Source organism: Chrysoperla carnea, chromosome 1 (genome assembly GCF_905475395.1).
Source record: "Chrysoperla carnea chromosome 1, inChrCarn1.1, whole genome shotgun sequence".
In the NCBI taxonomy this organism is placed as follows: domain Eukaryota; kingdom Metazoa; phylum Arthropoda; class Insecta; order Neuroptera; family Chrysopidae; genus Chrysoperla; species Chrysoperla carnea.
In genome coordinates, this window is record NC_058337.1 from 65,877,893 (window position 1) to 65,902,378 (window position 24,486).

A 24,486-nucleotide genomic window follows, 5' to 3' on the forward strand; every position below is an offset into this window, starting at 1 on the left:
TTAGTTTATATTTTGGCAGTAATTTGGAGTGTGGTAATGAATTCATTATGATAAAAGTGCGCAAATGAATTCTTTATCGCACTAGGGCGGTAAATAACAATTTTTCTCATACATACTGAGTAGTTCTTATGTGTTTGAGTTTTAGAACTTAAAACTGAAATTATTCTGTGAGAGAAAACGAATCGATGAGTCAGAGATTTCATAATCAATGAAGTTTTTGTTTGAAAAGTAAATAAATTCGTACCAGATCATTGATATTATTATTCACCAACACCGTACATATTTGGTGGAGCAGAGGTAAGATATCAGTGTCACATTCATATTATCACCTGTACCGCATAAAACTGACGCTATGGAGCTTAAACTTACTGTTACATATGGGAGAATTTTTTTCAGTATGATTCCTCGTGGGTTATTTCACTCGAAAAATTTCAGAATGACCTTGTGATCTCTATATGGAATATCACTTTGGTCTAACTATATATTGGATTTAATTATGAAGACATATGGCTAACCAATGTCTTAATTAGTATTTTTTCTTAAAATATTCAAGGATTAATTATTGAATATACATGGACTCTGTTCTACTCTACGTCCGCGAAATGTAAAATTAATAGTTTAAGAAGAGGTAATCATTTTCTGAACTCATGTCAACCATGTCCAAATTTATCAAAATTAAATTTCAATACAATTTCATTTTATATGTAATTTATTTACGGCCAAAAGTATCCAAAATAGATAGACAAACAATAAATAATTAAAGTCATAATAATAATATTAAAAAAAAAGAAAAAAAAAAGTAAATAAAATAAATATTAAAAAAATTTCAACATCAAACATCCTGTAACTCTAAAACACTGACTAATGCTTTTTATTGGACATAAACATTACAATACACATATATTATACATAATACATAGAATACGTGTATGCACATTTTAGAATTTGTAATAAGATGAAAGGAATACCAAATATTGCTTCTTTATGTCATTGACATTGTCTTATTACCATTTGGGGTCATGTCGACCCTAACTGACATTAAACATATACAATACAATAAATATACGATATCTATATATGTGCAACGCGAACAATTTTAATATACCACATATCTATAATGTAACATAACTATTAATATTCTTTTATTTATAGTGTATTTCTAACAGATTGAGAGATTTTTATTAAGTATGTTATTATACCAAGAATACTTCAGTCTACTCAGAATTTATTTCTGCATTAAATTACAGGAGTTATTTTTTTATTAAAATAGGTTCAGTATCACGTACTGAATGTGAATGCACAAAATCCTTTCAAAAATAGGCGGGGGAAGTGCCTCCATTTTAAGGGCAACCAAGACCAAAAATGGTAATAGTCCAAAAATGGTAATAATCTTTAGCTTTTAGGTTTTAGTCCAAAAATAGTAATAGTCCTTATTGCAGGTAATTAAATTTTCTGCCTTTTTGGCAAATTTTTTGTATTTTTTTTGAATTAGGTACTGACCGTTTATGACTTATACGACTATGGCAATTTACTTATTGATTATTTGACCGATATCTCTTCTAATATTTGTTTAAACAATAAAATTCTAATAACTTAACTTTTAAATTTATAAATTTTCTAAAATTTTTACTTTAAACTTTTCTTTCTAAAATTAATATTATTGTAGATATTACGCGTTCAATATTGCTTTACAGCTACAAATAATTGAAAATTTTTTCCTTCACTAATTTACAGGAGTTTATCTAGAATAAAGCCATAAAGGTTATTATCATTTTTGGTCTAAAGTGTACGGTTATGGAGATATAGCCTAGAACGGTTTTTCTTAAAATGAAGGCACTTTCCCCGCCATTTTTGTAACGTGATACTGAATCTGTTTAAATAAAAAATAACTCCTGTAATTTAGTGCATTATGGACAAGAAACTAGCTTCTATATAACCTGCAGTAACAAAGATCAAATTTCAAAAACACATGATATAAAAGGATAAGGTAACATACATGTTACCAACTGTGTTTTCCTTCAGAAAATACGTGTTTTCTTTATTAAAATTACATTGTTTATTTATTATACTATGTATATATGAAATATATCAAGGTATACTAAGTTTAGTCCCAAGTTTGTATTAGTTATGCCATGTATATATGAAATATATCAAGGCATATTGAGTTTAGTCCCAAGTTTGTAACTAAATCACTTGATTAGACCTTTTTCGGTAGTCTGTCATTTTGTCCGTCTGTCAACACGATAACTCAAAAACGGAAAACGATACCAAGCTGAAATTTTTATGGCTTAGGACCTAAAAAGTAAGATCGAATTCGTAAATGAGCAATATAGGTCTGTTATAGATTAAGCATAAAAAATGTTCTTTATAAAAAAATAAACAATTTTTTTTAAAAATAGTTTTTCATAAACATCACTGTTTACCCGTTAGAGCGCAAATTAAATAGTATGTATTATATGAGAATATCAGGTATGTGTGTGTGACATGTATGTATGTGAACAAACGATTGCATAACCAACGCTGTCTTTACATGGTATTTCAGCAATTAACTCAATCAATTATTTGTTTTCATTTTATCCAAAATTTCATCTTTTTAAAGAGTTTTTGGTCCATTAAAATATGTTTTTATATATGAATTCATTTGCGAAAGAAATTCAACTGCGAAAGAAATGAATTTTTGTGGCTTTGAATGATTTTATAGTAGTATCATATGACTGTTATAAGCTAGATTTTGTTTTAAGAGAGTTTTCGGCTTCACTGACCACAGATGTGAGATTAGAAAATTAATGTGTCTGCGGATAAAAACATAAGGGTTAGGGATAATAATGGGTGTAGTACTTTATTTATTTTTGTTTAGCACGTGTACTTCGGTAATTTTTGAAACCACTGATAGTGATAAGGAATAAATCGTTAAAATGTTATTGTTAAGCTTCTAAGAAGCAGACGCACGGGATCACGCAATTAGGTATAGGAAATTTTTTTTTAATTAGGGGGCTTTCATTTGTGGGATTTTGAGGTCGCAATGTACTGTCGATGTTCCTAAGTTTCAGAACACTTTGTGGTGTATAGAAGTGGAAAATATCTTTAATATTAACTTTCCCGCGCAGTTGGTCCTGTGGTCTAGTTGAATGGAGATCATTTCCGTCATCAGTAACCTCAAAAACCCGAAGAAGCAATTTTTCACTTTAAAACGAACAAGTTTCAATGCCTTTTTGTCTATCAAAAATATATCTGAAACTTTTTGTTCAAAATTTTCATGCAAGATTGAAGTTTCGACATGCATAAGATTTCCACAAGCCGTGTGTTGTAAGGATTGACTAGATATAAATAATTCTTGTTAATTTGATAAGATATTTTTGTACCAGAATCATCGAGTGTATTCAAATCAGCTTCTCTAATTTCTTTGAATATGACTCAGTATCACAAAAAATGCACGGATTATATATAATATGTAATCCGTGCATTTTTTGTAACTTTTTTAATTAAGTTTTTCTATTACAACTGATACAAATATATGTACGTAAAAGTACAGTTAATAAAAGCTAAAACTACACTATTTTATCGATTGCAACATGAACAAACAAATGCAAATTATTTTTAATTTTAATTGTAATGTGATATTTAATGAAAAAGCATCGAATGTTGGATATCAGTTAGATAAACTAATTATGAGAATGCAAAGAGAAAGAAGCATTCTAAGCTTTTTAATATAAAACTTAACATAACAATCAAATTAAAAGTTAAAACTATTGTGCATCTTTTTATTCAAGTTAAGATCGAATCTTGTCTAGCTATTTTTAACAACAATTTTACTATGTACTTTTTACTCCACATTTTAACAGACTATTTTCTTTTATATATGTTTTAAATTTAAACAAAAATAGGTTAAACAGCTTAAAATGCTTAACTTCCCATTACCTCCACCATTCAAACTTCTAATAAATCGTATCGTATTTAATAATTTCTTTACATAGATTAGTTCGTATCGTTAGACGTGCAAGAGTGAAGCTCAATTACATTCATAGAACATACTTGTAATTCATATATATACCTACAAGTCAAGCTAATAAAATACCTTCACCATTCAAACTTCTAAATCATGTCGTATTTATACGGAAGCCTGAAACCTGAATGACTCACTGTCAATTTATGAGAAAGTGGCGTTACATTAGCTAATTTTTTAAACATGTACTACCCACAAGTATAAAACCAACTTTTAAAAAAGTCACTAATTCACTTTCAACAAGTGCACTTGTGACTTTTGGCATTATGGAAACGAACCTTTTTGAAGATGTCAGTGGGTGATGACTATCCTTTAATTAGACACTACCGAAACTGTCTGGAATTATTAATAATTATATGTCCGGATTTAATAATAATATGATAATGTTTATAATTTGTCTTATGAAGTTAGTTCAAAATTTTCTTTAGTATTATTAAAAAATATAATGCTTTATTTGTTGATGTTTTTCTTTTGCATCTGCACATTTCTAATTTGTAACCTTTAAGAGTATTATTAAGTATATGCACATGACAAAATACCGACATCTTCAAAAGGGTTCGTTTCCATAATGCCAAGAGTCACAAGTGCACTTGTTGAAAGTGAACTAGTGACTTTTTTAAAAGTTGGTTTTATGCTTGTGGGTAGTACACATTTAAAAAATAAGCTAGTAAATTTGACAGTGGGCCATTCAGGCTTCCGTATATTTAACAGTTTCTTTAAATACATTAGTTCGTGTCGTTAGACGTACAGGAGGACTCTATAACATTCATAGAACATACTTGTAAATAATATATCAAGCCAAGCTAATAAAATCGTGTAAATAATTGATAAAATGAAAAAACCATAAACAATTTCCTTACATCCATCTTAAAATACTTGTAGGTGATAAAGCAAGCTAATTTAAGGCAATAGACCAGGTACTTAAGTACAAAACCTCCAATTTTTCAGTAACACGATGAATTTCGATACAGTTTTCGGAATTCGACTCAGGAACTAATGAATGCATTTGTTTTATTATTAAGAAACATCGGATGATCGACAGTACATTGCAACCTCACTGTCACCCCCAATTCCCATGTTTTTACTCCCCAGGTGCATCCAATTAATTTTACAACGTCGTATCCGTGATTAGCGACTCCGAAAACCTTCGTGTAACAAAATCAAACCCATTTCGATCATCTATCATAAACTAATTTAATGCCTCCTGGAAAATGCATTCAGAAATTAATTTTTTTCGCGAACTAATACAGTTTTAAACGAGTAAATTTTTTTTTAACACTTTTAGGTGGCTTCCTGAATCGAATGCCGAAAACTGCATCAAAATCCATGCTATCGGAGAAAAATTGGAGGTTTTAACTAAATTATCTATAAGTGCTTAGATAATTACTCGTCTACAAGTGTGTTCATGTATGTTTCTAACATAAAAAAATTTCACTTGGTACAAGATATTTAATTGAATATTATACGTTTATATAGGTTGATTTTTTTAAAGTTTCCACATAACTTATTCAACACTGGATTGGAATATCAAAAAATCGGTAAAATATAGATCGCTTTATTATCGGGGGTAATTAAAAAAATTTGTCGAGTTTTATTTCCGAGGGTAAGTTGCGAATGAACAGTTGTCAACTTCGTTTTTCTTAAATGGAACTACATATTTTTACTTTTTGTAGCAGATTCTGGTTCTTTGCTGAAAAAAATAACTTTTTTCTATAAATTTTCTTCTTAGATCCCAAATTTTGGCTCCTGATTTAAATATTTTCAGGTTAAAAATTTCCACAGTTTTTAGCCTTAAAAAAAGCATAAAATAAAGTAGAAAAATTGGAGCCCAGAAAAAAAAAGCTAAAATTGATTTTTTGTGACAAGGAATCAGAATTTGCTACTAAAATAGGTAGTTCCATTTAAAAAACAAACTTTACTAAAATTTGCGCTGGAAGATGCAATCGGAAAATAAAACTAAATTTATTTTTTTGATTACCCTCGAAAATAAGAAAATAAGAAACCCGTATTTTACCGTTTATTTAATAAATTGGAAACTTTTTAAAAAAACCACCTGTATAACCAGCCAATCTTATTATATTTTTATGAATATTTAACTGCTACTGTTTGATTGCTTTATAATAAAAAAATATATAATATTCTCACAAACCACAAGATTTATTAACACAACCGTCATACCCAAATTATTTCAATTAAAATTCTTATTATTTAAAATTTAAATTACCATATCTCTAATCAAATCATAACAAATATCAAAACTACTTATAACTTTTTAACATTATGATTAATGTTAAATTTTTTACCTGATCATTACTCTTTAGAGGTATAAACCGTAAGCCCATTGCGAAATTTTCTTAATTCTTTGTGTCTACCTTTTGAAAAGATTGATCAAGTTAAAGAGAAGTTTGGTATGAGAGAAATTTAAAATTTTAATTGTGATTTGAGTGTCTAATTGATGGGAATTTAAATTAAATTTTCCTGTTTTTCGACAATTTTTTTTGTTTGGTTATCATAAATGATGAAAAAGATTTATCGACAACTGGATAAGTAGAAAAATAACAGGAAATGACCATACACAAACGTTATGGTAGTTGGATCCCAGCTAAATTTTCCAAATTTAAAACTAATTGGCGTTACCGACTGTTCGGCAAAGAGCGCCGACTATCCGGCTTCTTACTTTGTATGTATTTCTGAATTAAATGTTTTTCTGAATAAAAAGAGGAATTAATTTAATTAAAAACCTTGATGCTAATTAACATTTTTATTTTAGAATTAATTTCAGAAGCGTTTCGGAACATGTTTGTTCCGAAATGAATGCCCCCGAAGCCGTGATCAGTTTAGCCGACTAGTCGTAGTCTATACAACCGACTAATCAGTTAGTTTGGCTGTTTTATTAAATACTTGACTATATTAATCCAGTAACCTTGTCGCCTGAAAGTATGGACTAGTTTGCGTCAAATTCGGTAGTTTTGATTTTTGGCAGACTTGGCAGATTTTGGCGACTATACCCCAAAAAGACAGTTTTCTGGATCCAAAAACAGAAATCGTATAATCACTCCAGGCCTTAAATACATTGCACTTTTTATCACCAACGCTTTACTCGCTTAAGAAATTTAAAATCACATATAAGGTCATTATTTACAAAAAATAAAATTCTTATTTTACTCTATTTAAGGAAATCAAACAAATTTCGTTAGCAATGTCATCGTTAAATATTTACAATTCAGCTGTTTTTTAAAATAACATTGTGTTTAGAATAAAAAAATTTTCATGCTACAATCAACTATTTATATTAATATTATGTAGGTTTTTCATAAATAGGGCAAAGGGTTGGGTCACCTTCAGCATACACCAAATAATTGTCTTTCAATTTCTTGAAAGATACTGTCTTCGAGACAGCAATTATACGAAGTTTACTTACCAGAGAGCAAGGTGATAAATGTACCATGAAATACCATGAAATAGTTCACTAATACATCCTGTATTAGTGAACATAGATTTTTAAAGATAGATATTTAATGTAAGTGTCCATGAAACAATTAGTTGTTACTGGGCTCAGAAAATAAGATGATGATACTGATCGCATGTTGAAAGCTCCCGCAGATACAATCGGATAGAAGTTATTCAAGGTACATTGGAGTTTGATCCATGGTACATTATTAGCGTGCACCATGGATTTGATTTAAATTAAAATTAATAAATTGGTATCTAAGGTACAACTCTCGCTCAAATTATGTGAAATACTAATACACCATAGCACTCACTCGGTAAGATCAATACACTTTCGTATTATAATCAAATGGAATTTTTGCTGAATTCGTTAAAATATATCTTAAATAAATGACGTGTAAACACCAAACAATTTGTAATCCAAGAAATCGTATGTAGTTTATACATTTCGATTTAATAACGTTTGAACCGATATAAAGAATATTTCCTTGAAAAGAAAACTAACTTACATAGTTACAATTTCGCTTTGATTAATTTAAGGAAAATTATATTAGCAAAAAATATGTACTATGTGCCCAAAACATAAGGTGACATTGTATTTATTTTGAAAATTCTTTATTTATTCTTCCAAATCAATTTCATTCCCTTCAAAGTAATCCCCTCCCGATGCGATGCACTTATTCCAACGGATTTTCCGATCTTCGAAACACTGGTTGTGGTCATTTTCTGGGATTGCCTTCAGTTCCGTCTTCGCTGCGGCTTGAATCTCCTCTATCGTATCAAAACGGTGTCCCCGGAGAGGTCTTTTGAGCTTGCTGAACAGCCAGCAAAGAGATTCTTGAAATTTTTGTAAATGGGGAAGTATCTCTATCCGGATTCTTTTCAATTCCATAACTTCATATACGTTTCCTGTTAATAACAATCAAATTCGGGTATACTGTATATAGGATGTTCGATTCGATGTATTACTGTATCGTATTACAGGAGTGTTGTGTAGCTCATTCAATGGCCACCTTGCAGAGGCTTCCACGGTAAAATTCCTGTTTAATTGTACAAATTTTTATCGCCAGTTGGCGGTATTTATCTGATTTGAATTTGAATATTTTTACTGGTCTGAAAAAATGATAAGTACATGTATTGCCATCTGGTAGTCGAAATTGTAACTACTCAATTCGGGTCTTCTTCTGATTTTAATTTAGGTACGAATTATTATCGAGAGTTATCGAGTTGCAACTTCCAGTTATCAATAAACATAAAAAGCTTCACATTATGTTGCAAATAACTGCTAGAAGTACAAAAACTATTGCACTTGGAGCATATAAATGAGCTGAATATAGCAGCTACTGAATTAATGATTCTTTTAAAATACAATATGTCACAAATTATCATATGGTCAGAAATTTTAGGCAACAAATCGTATGACTCACAAATATTTTGTAACATGTTGATTAAGAAGATAACTTAAAAAAATTATAATGTACTTGGCGGGCGCATATCGGAAAAAATTTCCTTAATTCATAATCTTTCCATAAATATTGCGGTCTTGTTGCCAGGATGTGCCAAAAATCGACAAAAATACTTGTTAATGTATACTTGTTGCCAATCATTATTTTCTTTATTTAAAAGCAAACACTAAACGATTTTAAAAAAGGTAGGTTCTCCGTCAGCTATTGTACACAGCTTACTGAAATACTTTTTTGTATCGACAGCTATTTTTTTGCAACGAAATGTGACACATATACTTAAAAGTTGCTTTAACTCTAGTATAAGCCCCTATAAGGTGGTCATCGAATTGTCAAACACTCTGTATATTGCTTCAATTCTATTTAAACATTTCTTTTAAGTTGTAGAAAATTGTTTATAAAAGTCCAATTTAAAAAAAAAAAAAAAAAAATACAAATTATGTTATCTTTATACAAACAAATGCGTTCTTTAAAAACAGAAAAAATAGTAATTGATGGTCTCCATAATATGTTACATCTCTTCACATTCATACACTTACAATGTAATGAATATTATTTCATAATATAATAAATATATTCTGTTTTGTTTACTAATAATTTATTGTCGTAATTAAAAAAAAAAAAAAGAATTGAAAAAACAATTATCATAAATCATCATAGACTTATATAAATTATGCACTTATAACTAGACTAGATAAAATATTTCTACATGTGACATCATTCATTTAACACTTTCTAATGTGTCTTCACCTCGAGATAATTTTATCAAAAGGATATAAACTGCAGAAAACGTATAAGTTTGAAACGTTATTCTGTTCATGCCATATTTGATCCCAAGCACTTTCACAGGGTGATGTGAAAACTACATGTTGAAGGTAGCTACAATTTTTTAACACCATGAAGTTAGTCGATAAACGAAATGTCACTCACAATAGACAAAGATAGATAGATGCTAGATTAAGTGCCATCGATGAACAAAATAGATAGGTTTACTGAATAAGTATTTATGTTTACTGAATAAGTATTATGTTTTTACATAATTTATAAATTATTATATTTGTTTTCGAAGAAGTATAACTTGTCACGCGCGTGCATAAGTACCTACACGCATCCTTTTTTGTTGTTGATTGTTGGTCTGGTAAATATGTTTTTAAAAGTGCTGAATACAAAAATAATACCCATTCCTTGTATCGTGTCAAGATTTTCTTGCAAAACTTATTTAAAAAACAAAGAATTGAAAATTCGATTAATTGAAGGGATTAGTAGAGGAAATATTAACCCTTGAAATTGAATTTGTACTTTTAAGCATGATGCTAGCCCCTAAACTGTCAGTTTATATCTTTTCTCTTTGAAATAATACCTCTTTTTCTTTGAAACATTTTCTTCTTCTTAGCACGTTTTCAGATTTCTTTTTCCGTTTTTCACATTGTTCACAAACTAATCAGGAATCGTTAATTTATTCGGATATGATCAACTGGCAATTTCCAAGACTGCAAAGTTCTCTCTACAGCCAGCATCCTTCCCTATTGTGCTCACGAATTCCACAAATTTCTAATTTTTCAAATGAGTGAAAGAAAACCTGACGTGATAGAAGATTGTTAATATTTAAACCAGTTTCGATGGATAATCTATATCTATAAAAAGCAGTTAAAAATGTTTGAGCAGTTTTTAGTTCCAGGACTGTATTACTTAAAGCCGATTTGATCATTGTTAGAAATGGTGGAAGCGCAAGGAACAGTAAATGTTATCTGTATTGTAAATTTTGAAATTTATTACTTTTTCTGTGAATGTTAACATAAAAAATATAATAATTTTCAATCAAAAGCGTAAACAAATTTATTGTACCTCAAAGTTGTTTTAAGTAAAGTTGTTGTCATAATGAAATAAAAACAAGTGAAAACAAATAATTGACTGAGTTTATTGTTGAAATACCATGGGTAGATAGTGTTGCTTACTCTGTCACATTACACATACATAAATGTCACACATATATAACTGATATTCCCATATAATACATACTTAACAATTTGCGCATAATTTGCGCTCTCACGGGTAAACAGTGATGTTTGCGAAAAAATGTTTCAAACAAAAGTTGTTTATTTTATTACAAAGACCATTTTTTGACGTGATTAACGTGATGAAGGTGAGACTTGTATGAATAGCACCAAAAACACGCCAGATTATTAATCAAATCAAACATATTCCACTCATAATGAAATTCTTTTTATAAATCTAACAAAAATACTTCGAAACACAAAAAATTCGTAATTAAATTTTGAAATTTCTATACGAAAACAAGCACATTTCTAGTATTTTTTAATAATGTATGTAAGTCTTTGATAAAACAAATGAATGCACTTAATTGATTATATGCTTTAATATTTTTTATTATTCAACATAAAAAAATTCTTTGGATTCATTATTATTTATGAATTAATAACATTAAAGCCGATAAATTCATTCTATGAAAAATATTTTTCTTTCAGAAATAAATCTTAAAGAGATAATATAATACGTTTTCATCATTGTTCTAGCTCTCACCCAAAGAAATATTGTTTTTGAGTTTTTTTGACGGCTGTTTTGTACAAAAATAATTAAGGAAACAGAAAATTGAGTTTTTACTGTCTTTATTTTTAAAATTAAAAACCATTTTATTGGTTTAATAACTAAAAAATTACCTTCTAAAAGTCGCAATCAATTGTTTCTAAAGACACGTCAAAAATAAAAATATTTATTTTTATGGTAAACAATAAATAAATAGAACTATATGAACTAAGTTGTCATCTAACCAATTTACATGCATTTCCAAGGGCCGTTTTTAAGGATTTTTAATGTTTTTATTGAATATTCATTTAGGTATCATTGGAAAAGTTCTAGGATTTTCATTTTCCCTAGTCCTAAACCAAGATTTACTAATAATTTTCAAATATTTAATCTTATAATAGAAAAAGCAATACCTAGACCAGTGTAGTATACCAGAGGAAATAGTCTAAGTTTATAAACAACTATCCATGGTAGAATATCATAATATACCTAGAATCATTATCACAACGATTATACCTGAAGGTGATTGTTCCCTTCAATATGTGGCCTTTATCAAGTACTAAATAATAATTTAGCAATCAACATCAGGTAATGTAAAATATAGTGCGTTCTCATTATCATGTATTCGTGGTACAACACGTTGCCTAATTCAAAGTACAAGACAGTACGTAGATTCAACTTTGCCTAAAACTGAAATATGGCATAACAAAATACCCACCAATAAGCAGTGATTGAGGTTGGATGTAATTTAAACTACAAAGGAATGCACTCGAGTAAATAAAGCTAAATTTTACCCATGGCGTAGGAAAATGAACTCTCAACTTCCTACTGGCGTAGGAAAGTGAACTCTCATATTCATTTTTTAATGATGCTTCTGATATTTAATCTCTTTCAACTCCATCCTTCAGTTTTGTAGATTAGGCATTTTTATTACCACCCCCTAAAAACATAAAAGTTACTATTCATAATTGGATTGGTGAATCCAAATTTTATATCAATTTTTAGGTTTTCTGATTAAAGAGACGATACCCCTACCCAAACGGGGGTTAAAATATCTAAAAATAGAATATATGAAAAAGATAAATATATGAAAATTGACGAATATGAGTTCAGAAGTTTTTGAGCCGATAAATCCATAAATGATATCAGTTTTTTCCCAAAAACACTGTAAGAACCTTTAAGGGGGTTTCAATCTGAAATTTAAAGGTTGATTATGGGAAAAACTTGAACTTGACATTGTATATGAATTCAGCGACTCATTCGTCAATTTTCTTTCTATTTTAAGCTATTAGAATATACCTCATCAAATAGCCGAATTCAGCAAATAAAAGGCCAGGATACTAATTTACATCAATTTTTGAATATTCAGTCCACAAAACTAAAGAGTTGAGTTTGATTCAAATATAAAAAGGGTCATTTTAAACAAAAAAAGTTATGCAAATCTGAATTTTTTAACTTAAAAATAAATGTAGGTATAATAATTATCCAATACATTGCTTGGCTTTTTATTCTCTTCATACAAATGCTGCATCAAAGCAACATCTGTCGAGATATAAGAATATGCGAAAGAAATCAAGGTACATTACTTGATACTACATCTTACCCAATTGACACTAGGCTAATAGGTGTTTAAAACAAACAAAAAAATTTTGTGTTAATACAGATTGCAGTATACATATTAAAATTGACTTTTTTTTATAAAAGAAGAAATTGAATGAGCCATTTATAATTAGTAAAATTCACCAAAGTTTATAGAAGTTTAAAAGTATTTAATTTTTTTAAATATAAACAACCCGTTTTGAAATTAACAAATATCCAGACTCCAAGCCTTTTTCAAAAAAAAAAAGGTCACTCAGGTATACAATCCATCACGTGCCATGTGTGTATAATGTGCACACATGAACACTTTCAAAAGGCTCGATCCTCTTTCATTTAAAACATTTTTATACAATAACATAAGTCAACAAAATACCAACCAGCATTAACTTCCTGCCTTTCAAAATTTAGATTGATTTGTAATTAAAAGGGAATTAAAAGTTTTTAACATGTATTATCAATATTATTGTTTTCACTCCGACAATCGAACTAAAAAATATTAAACATCTTTAAGTTTTGGCTTGTCCACAAAATGAAAATAAAATTTCCATTCCTTTACAAATTTTGGCGAGAGATAACTCCTGAATAAATTATCCGATCGACTTTAAATTTTGACTAATAGTAGCAATCCATTAAATTAGTAAACTTTATGATAAGAAAAGTGGTACCAATTCAATTTGTTCTAAGCATTTTTCTTGTATTTGCTGAGATGTAATTTAATCAGTAATCAGTAAACGAAAAAGTAATTTAATCAGTAATTTATTTTCAGTCATAATATTATGAAAGCCATGTATTTGACCAGCGTATTGGGCCATAATACGAAACCTTACTCATTTGTAATAAATTCCTGGTAAAAAGGTAATTATCAATTAATTAAAACAGTAACTTTCCTTTCATTCAATGTCCAAACGTTTTGGTATGAAAATGTACTGCTTATTATAAAATAATTTCAACTATTTTAGCTATTTTTCTTTAATTATTTCTCACGCAGAAGTTATAAAATATAAAATCACTTTGATATTTCACTGAATTTGTGTAAAAATGCGGTTGCCTTTTTGTCGTTGGTTCCATTACCTTACAACTACGCTAATGGTACCAACGCTTATAATTACATTGAACGCTTGGAAGGGAAAATATCTTTTTCAAATTTGGAATACTCTGTCTCGAAAACAGCTCAAAATTACTTATAGAAACTTTTAGGATAATCAAAAGGTAGATGCCTAGTTGTTAAAAAGCAACCCTAAAATAAAATTTTAAAAAAAAGCTAGAAGGTGTTGCAGAATAAGTTGTGGAAATAACTCCGGCAAATTTTCAAATTGGCAATTTGGATGTTTTGTTTGTTGACAATCTCAATTAAACGATCTTACATAAAAAATAAATACCTACGTAATTATCATGAGCAAAATTGTAGAAAATAAAATTTAATTACTCAATGAATACAATAATTTACTAAATGAGCAAGTTATTGGCTTCGCCTCCAAAAGCCGCATTCAACACTACTTATGTAACATATGTTGGAATAAAATTTATCCATCCAACCACGTGTTTAAGATACATAACATTATACATTTACCCACCTGGCCTCGAGACCTCGATTTTTTCCATAACAAAACTAGGTATTATTGAGAAATTTTGTTACTGATAAAAAACCAGGCATTTTCTTATCAGTAATTTATTTATTTGAATATTTTAGAAATAATTAGTTGTATTTTTTTGTTTTTGTTAAATATTGAACGTAATCTATTTTATTTTTAATAGGGCGTTAAAATTATCGTCCACATATAGTATACAGTAAAGGTAATGAAATAGCAATCAAAAATCGTAATTCGACACGGGAACTGAAAATATAAAATTCTGGCTGATTAAATTTTGTTGTTGCATATATGAACTTTACAATTTTTACCATTTTCTTATCGGATTGATGGAAGTTAGTATAGCAAGTAAGTAGCTTTCAAATCGTAAGCGATAGAAGAAAAAAGTGAAAAAAATTTCCTTTTTTTAAAACCATGCAACGTTTGTTTGAAATATTCGAAAATTCTTATAGGATATTCAAGGATAATCAAAAAGATAGATGCATTTGATAGGTTACCATAAAAAAAATTACTTGAGCCGTTTTTAAGAAAATTCTAGAAAGAAATTTTTAACATCCTATAAAGGGATATTCACCAGTGGGTGCTATATAAATATTAAAAAGGCTAATCGAATGAGATACAATAAAAGGATATATATTCTGGACACAAAAAAAAGATAATAGAATCTTAACTGCACAGCCCAATTGGATTATTAGGCAAGAGTTTTAAAATCAATTTTGAAGACTTCCCTGCGTCAACACAATCAATACACATTATACCAGTATCATTATATACACAAGTCAAATTCTGTATCGTAAGACGCGATGTGAAGCTGCTTTTTTCGAATGTCATTGGGACCCCTTAGGTGAGTGTGAAACTACGTTTTGTAAGCAAAAAAAAAAAGTTAAGCTACCTGCGTAATCCGTGAAAAACTGCAAAATTTTCGGACTCATTTCAGTTTTTGCAGTTCAATTCAAGGTTTGCAAAATATTACTGGCGTATTATACATTTAATTACACCGCAAGAAAATTTCTTAATTACGTACATAACCGAAAATCTTTAAATGCACCAATTTACTTGTAATTATAGAACATAAAAACAACTTCAGTACTGCAAAAACAGCAGTAAAAGTAAAGACGACAGAATGAGAATTTTCAGTAGAATCTAGGCGTCAGTAACTCTCACAAGCTACAATACAACAACTAACGCTTAAACAAATTGTTTATTTTTCTAAAACTCTAGTATGGAGTCAGGAGTACTCAAAATCAGGTCACAGGTGAGCTAATTGCTTATGCCGGTAAAAAATTTCAAAAACGCAGTTGCAGAGAAAGGTTAAAAAATTATCTCATGTGATGACCAAATAATTATCGTAATATATGTTTAATATATGACAAAAAATTAAAACTAAATGAAATAGTCATACAGGCGTATCCAGCTTCGTTTAAAATTGTCGAAATTGAGAAAACAAACAAAATTGTTACATCGGTTATTGGGAAATTTTTTAAACCATCCAAAACAGACAGATCACAGTAAAAATATATTAACGGAAATAGAAAATATCATAAATCTATTACAACCATGACCTTAAAAATAGTCAAGATAATTCTTAATATTAAAAAAAAATATTTTACCTTTAAAAGCAGATGTATTGGAGGACTAATAGTAGGCTTCTTTTTCTCTTGGTGACACAAACAGGAACGAATCCAAGGCATTGTGCTTCAATAATTAAAATACACAATTTTAACTTAAAAATAAAATATTCACAACAATTTCTCACAACAATACTTATAAACTTATAATAGCATATTAATTTTATTATTACAAAAGCACACTAAAATTACTAAAACTTAAAAAACTACAAGTAAGTATATAGATATAAAAAAAAAGCTTAAGCACCACTAAACAACAATGTCTAAAAAAGCGCGCACAAAACAATAATTAATATAATATTTATTAAAAATAATTCGACATAATACTATTTATTTATTTCGTTAGTGTTCGATTGTTGATAGTACGTTTATAGTCCCTAGATGGTAGTACATTTCACTGCGATGTTTTAAACGCAACTGTCAATGTGTAATCTGTTACGAAATACGAACGTATAAGTGTAGAGTACAACAAAACGTAAGCTGTCATAGTGCGCGCCTTGTTTCATCTCTTATTATACAAAAATACAACGCGCTATAGCGTATATTTTATTTATTCTGTTATTGTTATTATCATTGTTGTTTACCCGGTAGCGGATGGACAAAAAATTGATTTGTCCAATAAATCAATATGTATTTTATTTCATAATTAAAAAATGTGTGTGTACTTATTTAGCACTTCGAACCCAGTGGCGGTATTCTCGAAGTTGGAGAAGCTTATATTTTAAAAGCTTATAATTTATAGGTTTACCGTGAAGCTTCCGAATATATTTTGTGAATTTTAAAAAATATATAGATAACATTATTGAAAAATTACTACTAATTTCGATGCAATTGTGTATTACCAGAATGTTTTTTTTAAAGAATTCACTTTAAAATTAAACACATAAAACTAATATCAATCGCCACGATATTGAGTTTATTGGAAAGCTAATTTAATTCCATTTGGGTTAAAATATGACTAAAAGCAACCTGTCCGACTTCTCACTAAGCCATTTTGGGCACCGGAGTGCGGAATCAGATGGCGCCCCCCTTAACAACAACAACAAAAATTAAACTTCATATACTTGTTCTATTTGTTATGAAATGTATATATGAAATATATCTAGGTATACTAAGTTTAGTCCCAAGTTTGTAACGCTTAAAAATATTGATGCTACCAACAAAATTTTGGTATTGGTGTTCATAAAATCACCTAATTAGTCCATTTCCAGGTGTCTGTCTGTCAACACGGTAACTCAAAAGCGTAAAGAGATATCAAGCTGAATAATATACATTTATTGTATATATGTATGTGTTCACTGAGGGAGTGAGAAAAAACACACTGTTATGCCTTTTTGTGTAAGATTGGCTGTCTTTCTTTACTTATATGACGTAAAAAAAAAAAACAATTGCCTAATCAACACTGTCTATACATGGTATTTCAACAATTAATTCAGTAAATTTTTCTTTTCACTTGCTTATTTAAAACTCTCTAGAATAACATTAGGTACATTTTTAAACATCAAAGTTAATTTTCCTAGCTTTTAAATTTGCAAACTTTTTAATGATATCTGTTTTGAAATCTACTTTCAATTCGCTACTTTTTATGGCCAAATTTGTCAGCCTCTCTTGGGAAACGGTTGGTCGTAAGTACTTTTTCATAAATTTCAATTTCGAAAAGGATCTTTCGCCTTCTACTACTGTCACAGGTAGTGTTAAATACATATGTATATTTAACATTAAATTAGTACGTTTATTAAGATGTAGAAACATTAGGAAATAAGGATATAAAATTATTAGAATAAGGTAGTGGGACCAGAAATGGTTCCACTACCTTATATATAATTTATAATGGAAGGGAGTGGCCAAAAAAAAATTGGTTGAATTTACTAAAGCTGATCATTTGAAAATTGGTTATGGTAGTTGTGTACACACACATACTGTTGTCAGTCAAGCATCGATAGAACAGGGTTCAGATATATGCTATCGGAACGGTTAAGTTTTACGTGGTACTAAAATACTAAAGCTGAAAATTGTTATACAGGTATTGCATATAAATAACAATTATGATTGTCAGTCAGTTCCAGTAAGCTGGAAATCGTTTTAATTCCTCCATTTGGTCCTAACTGCGTACCTACAATCCCAGGAGGTGTGAAACGCGAAATGTTTTTATCAGTTTATTGTTTGCAGCACGAAAACGGTACGGCGGACGGAAAATGCCATTTTATTTAATATTAAAGAAAATCAAATTCTGCGTCGAATGAACATCTAAAACTTAAAATTTTCCCGGGTTATAACTTTATAGATTACGATTGTACCATTAAATCTAAGTTTTAAATGCTCATTCGGCGCAGAATTTAACCCTCTTTAATATTAAATGGAATGTTATTTTTCTTCGGAAACACCGTTTTCGAGGTACAAGCAAAAAGTTGAAAAAAGAGCAAGAATTTCGCAGTGATTTGGTTCCCAAAAGTTATGCACACTTCCTGAAATTGCGCAAATTCAGATTACACGCTTTAAGAACCAAATGATGGTATTAAAACGATTTCCAGCATGGAAATTAATTCTTCGAAAAACGTTAATTTGATTAGCCTAATATGAAAAGGCAAATCAAAAACAGAAGTCCATGCTTTTTAACATTGCAATAAAATTCAAATAAAAAATAATAATAAAAATTTCAATTCAAGAAAAGAAATTTTTTTTAAAAGCTTTAATCCACAACTTTGCTAAAATTTGTAGAATTTATAAGAGATTCTTGCTATTTGAGTCTCATTAAGTGCTGCCCTGGAACACCGTGAAAAATTTCGACCCATTACCTATATCCTACATAAATTACGAGTAAAGCACCGAAACATAATTTCTAAATAAATGCAATACATCATTTGTAGCTGAAAATTGTTTATTATAATCAAGTACTTATACTAAGAATATTCGTTATTGTATGTAAAATCATAAATAAGGTATACAAATTTATTGTTATTATTCTTATTTATTAATATTTTATGGTATATTGCGAACTATAGTATCGCCATCTGTGAGTGAATTATACGAACTTATCAGAAATGTTAGTCGGTAACGTAAGTAAAAAGAAATGTAAATACTAAATAGATACATTTATATGAATACGTGGGTAAAAATAAATATGACGTTTTTTTTTAATATTTTTTAACTTTCAACTAAAATATAAAAATTGTCAAACGCAAAAATTTTTTCTAATTCCGAATGAAAAAAGCAAAAGACTTTTGGTGAGTAAGAGTAACAAAGTATGTAAGTAAGAGTTACAAGGGCACAACAATAACTTCCACATTCATTTGCAGAAAACCCAAACGCGAAAAATTTTTTTCCTTTGAGATATGCGTTTATTAAATAAAAATTTATAATTCTTTAAAATCTGGTGGAAAAACTGCAACTAATTATTTCACACTTCTTCTTTATAACGTAGAAAAACAATTTTTTACTCACATCCCAAATTTGGCAGCCCTTGGAAATTTCGCCATTTCTGCCACATTTGTAATAAAATAAAGTAAATTTTTATTTATAAGGGATTTATTTTTGTTCTTCTAAAACTGAAAAACAAGACCGGACAACATTTCGAAAACCCAAGACTTCCGTTATCGAATGAGATAACGATGAGATGAGATAGAAGAACACCTAAAATTATAAAGTTGTAGCTCTTATTTAAAGCAATTTTCCGAAAATCGACTACTTTCAAAGGAAATACAACTTGAAAATCTTTGATTATTAAATTAATCGAAAGAAGCTACGCCCGCTACAGAAAAACTTTGAACAAAAGTTGTCAATGATGATAAAGATCATACAACTGTGTTCATAACTATAACCCCAGGTCTATTTTCAACGTCATTTGATATAATTTGAAAGCTGACCTGAATTAAAAGTTATGGCACGGATAAATGACCCGTATCATCCATGACAGCTTTTTTCTAAAGCTTCTTTCTTTAAATAAGGACTGATTTATAGTGTTCATCTATCTCATACCGTTTATGAACTGAGTCGACTGTTAAAGAACCCCGAAGACTCAGGTCAAACCTGATGACATTTTTGTAAAACGAATTATTTTTACAGGCACGTTTTTTTCTTCCTTTATTTTTTATACCTATCAATTTATTCACCTTATATTTTATTCACCAATAGTATGATGTTGAAGATACGAGCATACAAATCGCATAAGTATCTTTTTTATAGCCTAAAGGCATCGAAATAATGAATTCGTCACTGTTTTTAACACTTTTTATTTAATCTGTAGAGATAAACATATAAAAGCCTCCGAACAATCAATTAATATTCAGTCATATTATATTTATTATTCTCTGATAAAAGATGTTGAATGCAGTTCAGAGTATCAGAATTATATTTATGAATTTCTTATGAGATAAGAAATTTTTTATTCATATCGGAAGTTTAAAATCAATTTATTTTAATAATAATATAGTTTAAAAATTCAAAGAGATTTTTTTAAATTCGTTCAACGTTATTGACTATCTACTCAAAGGACTGTCTACTCAAAGCTTTAACTACAAAGGTATAAGTTCATAAAAAAAAATTATAAGGCTATAAAAATTTTTAATTAAATAAAGAGAGTATATAAACAATTCAAAGCATTCAAATACATATTTTCGTGATTTCTTGTAATACTCAAATCAGAAAAGATTCTTCTCTGACAACAATACTCAATGTTTGAAATAATGTAATATGAATCTCTACATTACCCACCATCTAAGATAATTATTCTATCATTTTTTTTTAAATTTCAAATACAGATGTCTTTATAAAATACAACAACAAATGACTTTTTTAACATACACGCAATTCAAAAATTTAATTGATAGTTTGAATAATAATAAAAAAATTAATTGAGAATAAAAAGCAAATTTTTTAAAATATATTCAAATACATCCACCAAAAGGCTTTTCAAAACGAGCGCCAGATGTCACTACTTTGATATTTTAGTTGTTAACCTTAAAATCAAGTAAATATTTTAATTTTGAAAAATTCGAAAATAATGTTAAGAAATTTAAATAAAATTAACAATTTGTATATGAAAAATGTATTTTGTTCGAGTATCGTTAAAAGAAATACCAGTGACAAAGGTACTAAAGATAAAAAGTCTGAATTGGGATATTTCAAATCAAAATACAAAATATTCAAGGAAAATGAATCAGATGTAGTTTTGGACGTAAATGAAGAACATTTTAGCTATCCTACTACAAAGGTTTTAGAAGAAGTTGAGCCTATAGAATCGAAACATCAATTAAAACGTAAAAGGAGTAATTTACGTCTTATTAAACAAGTTTATTAAATGAAAAATTTATTTATAGAACAGGTGGTGTTCATGGTGTATTCGATATTGAAGATTTAATAGATGTACTACATGAAGAAAATGCACAAGATGTGTTTGTATCCAAAGTACCAACCGAATTAAAATATGTTGATTACATTGTAGCTGTCAATGGTAAATCAAACCGACATATGCTTGCGCTGGCTGAATTTGTCAGAAAAGTGTATAAATTGAAAAGAAATCCGACTGATGGATTGCCAAAAATCGAAGGAAAACATTCTAATGAATGGATTGCTTTAGATTTAGGTAAGTTTAAAGTTTTATTTTTTTAAATGTAAATAAGACTCATGATAGAAATACGTTTATGTGAGAATATAACTACCCTAAACAAAACTATTAATCGATATCTTAAATCATACACTCGCAACTATTGTTCAGATAATAACATTAACGTTTGAAATATCTTTCCACATAAAATTATAGTAACTTCGATAAAGACACCCGCTTGATATTCTAATGGTACCTGGATCAAATTTGCCACCTAAGAATAAATATTTTCTTTTGTATTATTTTATCCAAATCTGTGCATGTAAGGGGGCTGTTTCTACTCAAAGAAATTGAACAAAGTTCTTTGATAGTGTAAACACCCGCCTTTGACAGATAGATTCTTGGATGCAATCGTACTAGCTGCTAATTTCACATCAGTTCAATTCATTTTCATTAGGTAAAAAAATAATTTCGAAACATTACAAAATCATTATCATTGTACATATATTTAAATATTAATTAGGGGCCGTTCATTAAATATGTCACGCTAAAATTAGGATTTTGAGACCCCCTCCCCCCGGCTGTCACACTTTCTGTGACCCCCTATAAATATTACGTCTCAGAAACTAAGCCCTCCCCTTCCCCTAAAAATAAAAAATTTTGATTAATAGTACACAAATTTTTATATTAAAAAATATAAATTTTTTTTTCCCATAAAATTTAAATAAATTAACAAAACTCTTTTATAATAAAAAATAAATAGTGTTTTCTATTTATCAGAAGTCCAAGGATTCTGTTAATGCTCTGATATGTCTATTATTGGTATTTTAACTTCTTCTTCTATATCTTCGAAATTCTTCGAATAATATTCGAAATGAATGCTTTTTATCATGGCAAAAAATTGAAAAAAAAAATAGCTGAAAGAAATTCTCCAATAAAATTTTTTGATAAGCCGCGAATGTCACATTGTCTTAGATACCCTGTCCCCCCTTGTCAAATATTGTCACACTCAGCAGAACCCTTCCTCCCCCCCTTGAGTGCGAACGTATTTTATGAACGGCCCCTTAACTAATTAATTTTATATATACATAATTTTATATGCATGAAATTACGTGCTTAGAAAAATAAGAAATATTAGTCATGCATATCCATTCTTACGGTTAATCTATAATTGACGTTATATTACGTTAAGTTACGGTCAATCAATAATTTACGTAAATTTAATTTTATTTACGTTATTTTGAGAGATGATCAAATTTGTTCATACTGTAATATGTTTTGCTTGGAAGATTTGTATCACTTTCTGATTAAGTGTCCTCAATCTGACCATTTTTGAGTTTATTATCAGACAAAATTTTTTACACTAATTGTAACGATTGAATTATTTCAATGTATATAAATCGTAATAAACAATGTGGTGCAGCAATAAAATGACCAATAAGTATATCTGGACGAATCTCTAATAATTAGAGCAAACTTACTCTAATTTTTGTCTACTTTGTTATTTGTTATATTGATTTTAATTTGTTGCTCAATTTATTAATTTGTTATTTGTAACTTTTTTATAGATATTCTAATTCTCTAATTTCTATTTCTCTCATTTTTATATTATTTTGTTTTCTAATTTTTTGTAATATTTAATAATTTCTGTTTTACTCTGTCTATTTCTTTTTGTATAATCTTATACAAAGTTATGTTTTTATATACCTATATTAAACAAATAAATTACTACTACTAATTCCATCAAGTAAATTGAATAAAAAACTTTATCTCTTCGAAATTTTTACCAGTATATAACAACCCATCTAAGACTTAAGTTATTAAACTTAAAAAGTTGCCAAACTTATAAAAATTAGTATTGGGAAATAAGTTGTTGCGTTTTTTCCAAACAAAAATCTTACAACTATGATACTTAAAAACTGTCCAGTTCTATAAGTTAATCATTTTACAAAAAATGAATCTTTGCTTGATAAATGACACATATTTTTGCAAATAGTTCGTGTACTAATTTTTAACTCATGTACTGATAGCTTATTTGTGAATTATGAATAATATTTGTTTTAGGTAATATAGCCCTGCATATTTTTTCAAAAAATGCGAGAAAACAATATGATATTGATTCATTATGGGCAGTAGGTTATGAGTACGATGCTGAAAGTAATAAGCCATTAGATGCAATTACAGAGATGTTAGAAAATAATGTAGAATTTTTACGAAAATTAGAAACTAAGTAAATTGTTATTTATATATTTTGTAAAGAAATAAATGTATGTAATTTTTCGAAAATATTGTATTCAATTCGCATTTCGATAGACATAAAGAGCATTACAAATTTATATGGTATGGAGGGTGGTATAACCGTATAGCTAGCTATTAATGCACTAGTAAAAATATTATAATGCAAATTGAATACTTACTTACTGTTGGTACTGTAAACTTTAAAAAAAAAAAAAAAAAAAGTAAGTCAAAATCTATATCACTCTTGGAATGATAAGGCATAGGCGATTATAAGAAATTGTAATGGGGAGATGTTAGAGAAGCTATCAAGCATCGGAAAATCTTAAGAAAAACAATTCTTAGAAAATATCCCAACCTCAGAAGTTAGAAGAGGAATTATTATGTAAGTATGAAATTTTTATAAATTTATATTAGATTGATTACTTCTGTT

General features: G+C 28.7%; 2 protein-coding genes across 5 annotated transcripts in view; one reads left to right on the forward strand and one right to left on the reverse strand.

The window, feature by feature from the left end:
• Positions 1–16,354, reverse strand: part of LOC123305288 (tensin-1) — an 832,583-nt gene extending 816,229 nt beyond the window's left edge. For all 4 annotated transcript variants that reach the window (XM_044886969.1, XM_044886968.1, XM_044886965.1 and 1 more), the window contains exon 1: positions 16,259–16,354. In XM_044886969.1, the coding sequence (XP_044742904.1) occupies positions 16,259–16,339 (81 nt within the window). In that variant the 5' untranslated portion in view covers positions 16,340–16,354. The remainder of the gene's footprint in view (positions 1–16,258) is intronic.
• Positions 16,355–21,225: 4,871 nt separating this feature from the next.
• Positions 21,226–24,052, forward strand: LOC123290365. Its single transcript, XM_044870514.1, has 3 exons — positions 21,226–21,531; positions 21,597–21,857; positions 23,883–24,052. Exons 1-3 carry the CDS (start codon positions 21,276–21,278, stop codon positions 24,050–24,052), a joined length of 687 nt encoding a protein of 228 aa, XP_044726449.1. The 5' UTR covers positions 21,226–21,275.
• Positions 24,053–24,486: the final 434 nt, after the last annotated feature.